This window comes from Ambystoma mexicanum, chromosome 1p (genome assembly GCF_040938575.1).
Source record: "Ambystoma mexicanum isolate Mex_15411 chromosome 1p, UKY_AmexF1_1, whole genome shotgun sequence".
Classification (NCBI taxonomy): domain Eukaryota; kingdom Metazoa; phylum Chordata; class Amphibia; order Caudata; family Ambystomatidae; genus Ambystoma; species Ambystoma mexicanum.
The window spans coordinates 98,825,235-98,836,069 of record NC_090921.1 but is presented as its reverse complement, the minus strand read 5'-3'; the positions used below and the strand labels follow the sequence as shown (position 1 = coordinate 98,836,069).

The following is a 10,835-nucleotide window of genomic DNA, read 5'->3' as shown; positions in this document are numbered from 1 at the left end:
GCAGGGACCATAGTTCCACTACTTCTTTTCGTACACTTCGACCACTGCATGAGGCGCTATACTAAAGCGTCGTATAATAGTTTAATCACCTTGTTTGGTAAATGTTGGCATTTTATGGCAACGCCTTGTCAAATGATCTAAGTACGTGGGCATGTGATGGCACTGCCTGGCATGATGCGAGTAGCAGAGTATTTGAGGGCAAAGCCTGGCACCTGGTGGCAGTAGCGTGACAACTCAGGGCTATATCTGCCATTATCCGGCATGCCATATGGGGACGTGGGCACGTGGTTGCCTCCTCTGGCACCACAGAAAACAAATTCACAACACCCAAGGCCAAACGTGTGGATGTGTCGCTGCCAGTTGTTTTGGGAAGTACATAAAGTTCACAGTACTGGAGGAGGGGGCCGGGGGCCGGGGGCGTCCTCGCTCTATAGCCGGGGCGTGTTATTGACGTTTGTCAGTCCTTATCGCGCTGACTCGGCAGCCTGTTGTGAAAGAGCCCAGAGTCCAGGACGCCAGGCTGCAGGCTCCCAGCACCGTTGCCAGCTGGATCGAGACTGCCCCCGGTGTGGCAGAGGGGATGTCCGGCGGCGGGATGGGCCTCCAGCGCCTCGCTCGGGTCTTCTTCCCGCTCACCCTGGTCCTGGTGCTCCTGTACATCACCAGCGTGAGGCTCCGTGAGTACCCGCGGACTGGCCTTCACAGCGGCGGACTGGCCTGGGGGTGGCCTCTCTAGAAAGGGTGGGTGGGGGAGATGAGCGTTTGGTGTTTGTCCGCATTCAGAAGCACGCAACCTCTCAGAGAGATTTGGTGGTGATGTGAGATTTGCCCAAGTAAGTACGTCTGGAAGGAAGGCAGTCTTTATTATGCCGCCTTTCGACAATGTAGGGCGCACTGCCTCGACGTGTGGCCTCAGGGCGCTGGACCCTATTGTGATTGAGGCAGTTTCTGTTGCTGCAGAAGTAACCATGGAGTTAATGACCTTTTGGAAGCACTGGTGTCTTCTGCCATCCTGATCTAAACAGGAAGGGTGAGTGAACGTCCACCATGGCGACAAGGAATGGTTGCTGGCCCTGCAGCGCACGAGCCAAGAAGCTAACAGCTTCCTGGTCACGGGCCAACACGGTGATCAGGTAGGCCCCCAAGGTTGGCAGGCACAGGGCATCCAGCGGTTATGGACTACGAATCCCATGATTCCTCACCATTGCTTAAACCAGCCAGGGCTGATGTGAGTTGTAGTTTAATACATCTAGAGAGATTACGGGTGAAGACCTCTGTTTTATAGGGCTCCGCTTGAGAACGTATCAGAGATGTCTTAATGTGATGGTTAAAGGGTCACGTGTCCGGGCCCCCACCCGTCTGCCAGAGGGCATTTTCTTTTGCGTAACATATTGTGTAGTGCGCTGCCGCAGCTCTGTTCTTGTCTGCTGTTAACAGCTAAGGTCTGAGCTGATCAATGCGTCTTGCAGTGCCCCCTGTGTGCAATGTGGTAGATTCCGATTGTGTCTTTGCTGTTTCACAATTTATGTAACGTTTTCACCTTTTTAGAAGAAACTATTGATCATGTGTAAGTTAAGAAGAGATATTGGTAAGTGTGAGGGCCAGAATGGTTCGGAAGATAGCTCGGTGTGAAAAGCACATCCTGTAAAGGTCGGTGTCCATGTGCCAGATCGCAGTTCCTAAGACAGAACTCTTTCTGGGGTTCAACTGGAAACTATAAACTCAGGTTATAGTAATACCTACTGTGCTACAAAGCAACAGCCGTGCCACAGAAAGTGCTAGAACTTACCTAGCTCTAGAGATCAATCCCACCAAACGATGAATGGCCACCCCCAGTTCAGACCATCATGTTTTCGTCTGGAGAGGTGATTAGGCACCCTAATTCGAGACAGTGAACCCACAATGTTGAGTCTGAAATCCTGACTTTGGCGCTGACGATACTGTGATCCTGGACAGATCATCTTCTCTTGCGGTTTAATACTGTGCTGACTTTGGTGAAAAGGTTTTCCTTCTCACATTCTGGTGGCATTGTTTAGGTCTTTGACTGGCATTTATTTTTATGCAGGCCATTTGAGGGCAAGGGATCTGCGGCCATGCTCCCTTCCTGAGCATCCCGCCATGTTCTAGGTCTGGGCACAGAGTGTCAGCCAATGCAGAGCCTGTAACCTTTAATGTATACACTAGGATGTCTGGTGTGTTGCTGTTACGTACCCAGATCTTCTGGGTGGAAAGAGAGATGGTGCAGGACTTACTCTGGCTGCGGGATTGGTTGCGCCGGTCAAGCCACACGTACACACCTGCAGTCTGATGGCATAGCACAGCATGAGGGTCAGCTGCCCAACAGCCTTAGCAATCTGAATGTCAATTTTGAGATGAAGGACAAGTCCAACAAAGACTGCGTCTACACTCAAACACGTGCGGCCAGTAAGCCAATCAATTCACAAACGCATTACTGCTCACAGGTGCTTCCGGCTAGGAGAAGCACGGCCCGTTGGGTGGAGTAAAGGCTCCATACAATCAGCTAGCTGCTTAGTCGGGGTTGGGAATTAGGGGATTGGCAGGAGAGGCAGAGAGGTCACGGCAAGGAACTGGAGATGTAAAGGATGCAGAAGGTGGAAGGAGACTGGTGGCAGAAGGCTGACTAGATGAAGCGGCAAGAGGGAGGAGTGACAACCAGGGGGAAGGTTGAAGGAAACATCCAGGAGGCGGGCTGAGGTTGTCAGAAGTAGGTGGCAGAAGGAATGACAGGTTGATGAAGGTGGTGAGAAGGAGCTGGAGAGAGGTTCTAATAAGAAGGCTTAGGAGTTAGGATAGTGGTGGAAAGGTCATCAGAGACAAGATGAGGAGAAAGTTGTAGGGAGTTGTGAGGCGAAAGGAAGAGAGCACCAAGCTGGAGGTGAGGAGGAAAGTCAAGAGGAACGTGGTGAAGGGTACAGCGAGAAACAAGAGAGGTTTTGTATAGTTCTGATACAAGCAACATTTTATCAAAGGCAGCATTGGGATTTAAGAGTTCTAGGACTCCAACAAAGGCTGCGGAGAGATCTTTGAACCCTCAGACACTAACATTTCCTCCAACGTCACGTAGGGATCTAAGAATATCGATTGTTCCTCAGAACCAGCTGAGAGTCCTAGGTTACCAATACTTCCTTGGTGGCCACAGAGCGATCGAAGAGTTAAAGAACACTGACATTTCCTAGAAGGAATTGAGGGATCTACATTTTTGACAAAGAACAGAGTAATGTCTGAGTCCTAGGAGACCAACATTTCCTCAAAGGCTGCGGAGAGATCTAAGAGTCATAGATATCCAGATTTACTCAATTGCTACCAGGAAACCCTAAAGGACTAGAATGCCAACATTTCCTAAACGTTTGGGATACCTACTTTTCCACAAAGCTCATCGGGAGTCATAGGATATCAACATTTCCTCAAAAGCAGCAGAGATATCTAAGAATCTGAGGATACAATAATGTCCTTAAAGAGATTGAGTGTTCTAAGAGTTCTAGGATAACAACAATTCCTCACAGGTAATAGAGACATCTATGAGTCAAAGTATACCAGCATTTCCTCAAAGGCAGCTAACATATCTAAGAGTCCTCTGAATACAAGGTTGCAGAGAGTGTCATGCCTGCGCCATGGGCACACACATTGGCAACCATCATGGACTATTTGTTATTCATTTATCTTCAGAAAACTCTTGGAACATCCCCTATTCACACTTTGGTACTTAATTCCCATTTGCGTGACTTTGGTGCCTTCTTATTTAACTCAACTAACTACATGTACCACAATGCACCTTGCTACAGCTATCAATTCCTGGCCATTCCCATTCGTCATCATTGGAACCACAATCCCCAGAAGCCCTAGGGATATGTGCTGGTTCCACCATCTCAGGTCAAGAGAGGGAGGAGGCAGATTGTATCCAGGTGTGCTGCTCCAGGTGCTGCCAATTAGCCTGCCTCAGTACAGGGCAGGGCGATATTTAAGCAGCTGCCTGCAGGAGCTCAGTCTCTTGCATCAAGAGTCCTCCCAGCCCCTTTTTGCCTTTTGACTCGAATTTGTATGCTGTTCCTTCTGCTGCATTTTCCTGCTTTTGTTCCAGTGCTCTTTCGGGGCTCCCTGCCTTGCAGCCTGCTACACCCTGCTGCCTACAGCCCTAGCCTTTTGGGCTCTCAGCCTCACAGCCCTGCTCCTCTGGGCTTCCTGCCTTGCAGCCTGCGACCCCCTGCTGCCTACAGCCCTAGCCTTTTGGGCTTTTGCCTCACAGCCCTGCTCCTCTGGGCTTCTTGCCTTGCAGCCTGTTACACTCCGCTGCCTACAGCCATAGCCTTCCGGGCTCCCTGCCTCGCTGCTCTGCTCCTCTGAGCTCGCTCCTTGCTGCTCTGCTCCGCTGGGCTCCCTGCCTTGCAGCCTGCTACTCTCTTCTGCTTTCAGCCCTGACCCTCTGGTCTCTCTGCCTCTACGCCCTGTTCCTTTGGGTTCGCTCCTTGCTGCCCTACTCCTCTGGGCTCTCTTTCTGCCGCCTACTACAGCTCTCAGTCTTGCTCCTCTGGACTCTCTGCCTTGCAGCCTACTACAGTCCTCTGAAATCCACTACAGTTTTTCTGTACCTTTTACCATTCGGTACTGCAGCCCTGCTTTCTTGTTTGCAGCCCCCCTCTTTCCTGGCTGCTGCTCCCTTGCTCTCTTCCTTGTTTGCAACCCCTTGGTCTTGATCCCTGTCCTTCTCTTCCTTGACTCCTCTGTCCTCCCCTTTAGTTTACCCATTTCTATTGTACTGTTTCTTCCTTCATTCCCTTCTGCTTGATTTCTCTTAGACTTCCTTGTCCCTGGTTATTTCTGTTCTTGTCTCTCTTGTGTCTTATGTTGATCCTTTGTACAGAGCTTGACTGTTGGTTTCCGGCAGACAACCTCTGCCCCTTCCCTTGTCGCGTTTTCTGTTTAACAGACACCCACAGCTGTTGTTCCCAGCCATGAGCAGACAGAGTGGGCCTCTGTAATAGTAATCCGTGCAGAAGGCTGGAGTTTCCAAAGGTCCGTGGAACACTCTTTTTCCATATCTGCATACACCCCAAGAGGGAATCCAGTTTGTTTGTATCTTTGCATTTCCTGCCCCTTTCTGATCACAACTACAGTTGCCTACTTTTCTTTCTTGATGAGTTTCCTGCTGTGTGTGTACTTATCTGTCACCTTACATCAGCATAGCCACCCAAACCCTACCTGGGGGCCCTGTGCCACTCTTGACAGAGTGCCATCCTTGACAGAGAGATCTAAGAGATTTAGGATGCCAATATTTCCTTGAAGCAGTGAGATATCTAGAAGCCTTAGGATACTGACATTTGTTTGAAGACCATAGAGCAGTCTATCTGTCCTAGGATATAAACATTCCATTAAAGACTGCAGAAAGATCTCAGTGATTTAGGATACCAATATTTCCTAGAAGACCACTGAGGGATCAAAGAGCCCTAGGATACTAACACTTTCTCTAAGATCACAGAAAGATGCAACCGTCCTAAATACCAACATTTTGTCAAATGCAGCTGAGAAATCTAAGAGTACTAGGATACCAACATTTATTTGGAGGCTGTGGTGAGATCTAGGAGGCCTAGGATACCAGAATTTCCATGACTGCTGCTAAGAGATATAGGCGTCTTAAAGTACTAATAATATTTCCTTGAATGCATAAGGAAGATCTAAGAATCCTAAGACACCAACATTGGCCTGAACGTCGTGGAGAGATCTAAGAGTCTTGTAATATAACATTTCCTCAAATGCAATGAGACATCAAAGAGTCCTAGAGTACCAACATTTCCATGTAGGCAACAGAGGAGATATCCAGGAGTTCTAGGATATTCATTTTTTAGAAGGCCAGAGAGAGATCTAAAAGTGCTAAGCTCTACATTTCCCTAAAGGTAGCAGATAAATCTAGGCGTCTAGTCTTAGGATACCAACATTTGTTTGAAGGCCATGTAGAGGTCTAAGTGTCCTATGATATCAACATTCCATTGAAAATTGCAGATAGAACTAAGAGTCTTAGGATATCAACGTTTCCTCAAAGGTAACTGAGACATCTAAGAGTACTAGGATACAAGCATTTATTTGAAGGCTGTGGGGAAATCTAGGGTTCTAGGATATCAACATTTCCGTAAATGCTGCTAAGAGATACACGAGTCGTAGGATACCAATATTCCCATTAAAGCAAAAGGAAGATTTAAAAATCCTACGATACCAACATTTGTCTGAAGATCGTAGAGAGATCTAAGAGTCTTGTAATTCAACCATTTCCTCAAATGCAATGAGACATCAAAGTGTCCTAGAATACCAACATTTCCTCAAAGGCAAAAGGGAGATCTAAGAGTCCTAGGATATACATTTCCTCAAAGGCCACAGAGAGACATAAGAGTGCTAGGCTCTACATTTCATTGAAAGCAGCAGAGAAATCGTAGGGTTCTTCAGTCCCACGTTACCACAATGACCATGGAGAAATATCCTAGGATTCAATATTTTCTTCAAAGGTTGCAGTGAGATCTGAGAGTCCTAGACTACTGACATTTCCAGCAAGCAAAATAGAGATCTAAGAGTGCCAGGCTCTACATTTCATTGAAAGCAGCAGAGAAATCGTAGGGTTCTTCAGTCCCACATTACCACAATGACCATTGAGAAATATCCTAGGATTCAATATTTTCTTCAAAGGTCGCAGAGAATTCTGAGAGTCCTAGGATACCAACATTTCCTCAAAGTCCAAATTTAATTTGTTGGACACCGTCCATACCACTCACAACAAGGCTGCACATTATTCGGACCTCGTGCCGTTGGACGCTGTGTCCTCCTATATAGCGGGTTGATTAAAATCTTTACATTTTAGGGATCTTTCAGTTCAGATACAAACATTTTTATATTGGGCCTAAGCCCCATCAACTGTCCTGGTGACCCCTATAAACTATGTGTTGTTGTCAGTAATTACACAGATTATCAATACCTCTTTTCAGACCGCCTCCATTCCGGACAGTCTGAAACAAGTATTGGTCACTCCACTTCTTCAAATGCTCTCTTAAGACCCTGAAAACGGACACATTTTGAAACTACAAACCTATTTCAAATGTCCTGTTTTTATTAAAATTTTGGATAAGGGTGATGAACCGCAGCTCGAAGATCATCTGGAAACTAGGTCGCTCCAAGGGTAACAGTCAGTTTGGCTTTCACCTATACCTCTTGATGGAGGTTAAGGACACTCTTAAAATATTCAGATGAAGATCGTACAGGCATGCTGATGCTTCTCGACCTACAAGCAGCTTTTGATAACCTCGACCATGCTATTCCTTTGAATCCTCCGAGGGATTCTTATGTGGTTTGTGATTCAGCAGTTGATTGATTTAACCTGTTCATCTCCAATAAATCCTCAAGAGTAAAGAGTAATGGTTAACGAGCTTATGTCTGTGTCAGAGGTTCTGACATGTGCACAAGCACCTCTGCTTTTTAATATCTATATAAAGACTATGCATGATCTCTTAGTTGATCTGCGAATCCTTGTCCAGAAGTATGCAGATGATGCTTAATTCAATCTACCTGGCAGGACATTTCTAAATGGATGTTAACCAATTAGCGATGCCCTAATCAATCCAAAACAGAAATTGTGTTTATTCCCCCTTCTCGTGCAATTTGGAAAGAACTACCTAGAGTTCTAGATCTTTTCTAGTCAAATTCTTCTATTCAAGTTCTGGATAAGGCAAAATTACTGGACGGGATTGTTGTCTATGGCATTGCAGATTAATGGTCTAACTAGTTCTACCAATTTTCACCTTATTATCTTAAAACAACTTTGACCTTTGCTCTCTGAATTTGATTGCACTACCTTCCTTAGCAAGGGCCATTGTTGCACCCAAATTATATTATTGTAATTGTCTCTGTTCAGGTTTAATTAATATATCGTATCCAGCTATTACATATTCTACAAAACATTGCAGCTTGCATTGTTATAACCAGCTGCAAACAAGACCATATGACCACCATTCTGAAAATGATCTAGTGGCTCCATATTCATGCGAGTATAAAATTCAAACTCTTGAAAATGGTCCAGAAGACTTTTCACAGCATCGCCCCTCTCTAAAGAGATTGTGGTTTGCCCGGTATCGCCCTCCTGGCCCTCTTAGATCTTTGCTTTGTCTATCCCTCTCAATTATTAGGTCCCTTAGATCTAGAGTTTTTGGCAGATCTAGTATGGCTATTCATACCAAGCTCTGGAATAATCTTATTTTGGATATTAGTGAAAGCCCTATTGTCCTGCAGTTTAGAAATAGAGTGAAAAACGTATTGTTCAATCCCTGCTGACAGTTTAATTTGATAGATTGCCCTGCTCTACTTCTATCCTAGAATGACAGGTTGAGCCCTGAGAAACCTCTTTGGTAGTAGAGCCTTTCCTCGCTGACCAAATAGAAATAGAAGAAGAAAGAATGATATAAGAGTGCTAGTGTACCAATATTTGCTCAAAGAATGCAGAGGAATCTAAGAGTTCTAGAATGCAAACATTTCCTCAAAGGTCACAACGAGATCACAAATTCCTAAAATACTAACATTTCCTTCAGCTCTAAGAGACCTAGGGCACGAATCTTTCTTTGAAGGCCATAGAGCCAGCTAAGTCCCAGAATTCCAACATTGCCTTTACAGCCACAGTGCAATGTAAGAGTCCTCGGTTGCCAAGACTTCCTCAAAGACTAAGGATATGATATCATATGGCATTTATAACGCGCCTATACACAAGTGTTTCAAGGCACAACGAGGCAAGGGAGAGGGAAGACAGACAACGATCCTACTAGGCCAGGTGTCATACAGATTGCACAAGTGCATGGGAAGGGGAAAGTGTGGGTGGCGGTATTACCCAAATTGTTCGTTTACAATTGACCGAATTTAAAGGGTCACAATTGACCTTTTCACAATTGACCGTATATATATATATATATATATATATATATATATATATATCTATGACAATTCGTATACAACCTGGGTGCCAAGGGGGAGGGGACAGTGCAGTACATGGGATATAGAATAAATAAACAATAAGCAAATGTACGGCCAGCAGGTGGCAAGTGCAAGGGTAAGTGCAGACATCAGGTGTCAAGTCCTGGTAGTGGGACTGTAGGGATACAGGAAAACAGTCCCCAAGTGAGAGGGTTGCCAGGAAGGCAGTGCAGATGTGCGACTGGGGTGGGAGTGGACTTGGTCGCGAGATCAGAGGATGGCCAGGTAACCAGTGCAATTTCAGTTTCAGCCAGGAAGTCAGCAGGGGAGAGGAGGAGAAAAAGCAGAAGCAAAGAGAAAGGTTTTGAGGTGCTTCCCGAACCGGAGATGATTCTCCCCAAGTTTCAGGGAGGCAGGAAGGCTGTTCCAGAGGGAGGCCCCAGCTGAAGAAAGAGATCTACCACCAACTTGTTGCTTGGAGAAGCGACTGACCCTGAGGGAGTTGGAGGCGGATGAGCGAAGAGCTCGAGAAGGAAGATATTTAGGAAGAGAGAGTTGACGGTATTGAGGCCCCAGGCCCCAGAAGGCCTTGTAGACAATGCAGAGGGTTTTGAACTTAATCCTCGCAGCCACTGGGAGCCAGTGCAGAGATTTCAGTCCTGGAGAGATACGTTCTCGGGGCTTGAGGCCAAGGACAAGTCACGCAGTCCTGTTCTGGATGAGTTGCAGAGGGCGGAGAGTAGAAGCAGGCAGAATAAGAAAGAGGCTGTTGCAATAGTCCAGCCTAGAGAGAACCAGGGCTCTGGAGACAGTGAGCTTCTGGGGAAGGAGAGGAAAGGAAGAATACCTCTGAGGAGGTGCAGATGGTAGTGTGACTTCTTAGAAGCGTTGGAGATGTGAGGAGAGAAGGAGAGTGTGGAGTCGAATATTACCCCAAGGTTTTTAGGCTCACAGGTGGGAGCAGGAAGAGGGCCAAGAGAGGCCGGCCAGAGAGTGACAGGAAAGGATGGTGTGGGTGTGCCGATGAGGAGAATCTCGGTCTTACTGGCATTAAGGCAGAGATCATTGGCGGCACACCACTCCTGGATGGCGGACAAACAGTCAGAGATGAGAGAGGGAGAAAAGGTGGCTGAGGGTAGCCTGAAATGAGCTGAGTGTCATATGCATAGCACTGGAAGTTGGGGCAGAATGCTGCAATGCGGTGGGCAAGAAGTGCCAGGTATTGGTTGGACATCCAAGAAGAGAGGTTAGAACCCTGGGGGAAACCACAGGTAGAGATAGAGATAGAGGAGAGGAAGGACCTAAGTTGAACCCGGGAGAGTCGATCAGAGACGAAAGAAGTCAACCACACCAGGGCCTGACCTGTGATACCCAAGTTATCACAGAGACGGTTGAGCAGGATGGCATGGTTGACCTTGTCAAAAGTAGAAGAGAGATCTAGTAAGATGAGGACACAGGGGGTGTTGGAATCAAGGTTGGAGATAAGGTTTTCACGGATGTTCAGGAGAGCAGTTTCCATGCTTCTGGCCGCTCTGAAGCCAGACTGATGATCATAGAGACAACCAATAGATTCAGTGTGAAGATTGAGCTGGGAGATGGCCAGCATTTCCAAGAGTTTGCCCAGGAAATGAGGGAGGGATATTGGGCGATAATTATCCAGGCAGGATGGGTCAGCAGAGGGTTTCTTAAAATAGCAACATTTTCTCAAAGGCTGTCAAGAGATCTGAGAATCTTACAACACCAACATTCCCACTATCTGCGAGCGTTTAAAGATTTTCCAAAGCCACCACCACTGACGCAGGCCTCATAATAGTGTGGATGTCCACCTGCACTGAATCAACCAAGCCATTGTTTTGTATAATGCTACAAGCTGGAGTTAA

At 46.6% G+C, this 10,835-nt stretch overlaps 1 protein-coding gene across 1 annotated transcript in view; it reads left to right on the top strand.

Annotated features, from left to right (window-relative positions):
* The first annotated feature begins 458 nt into the window (after positions 1-458).
* Positions 459-10,835, top strand: part of LOC138566641 (ceramide-1-phosphate transfer protein-like) — a 99,415-nt gene continuing 89,038 nt past the window's right edge. The window contains exon 1 of the mRNA XM_069644192.1: positions 459-677. Within this exon, the coding sequence (XP_069500293.1) occupies positions 581-677 (97 nt within the window). The 5' untranslated portion in view covers positions 459-580. The remainder of the gene's footprint in view (positions 678-10,835) is intronic.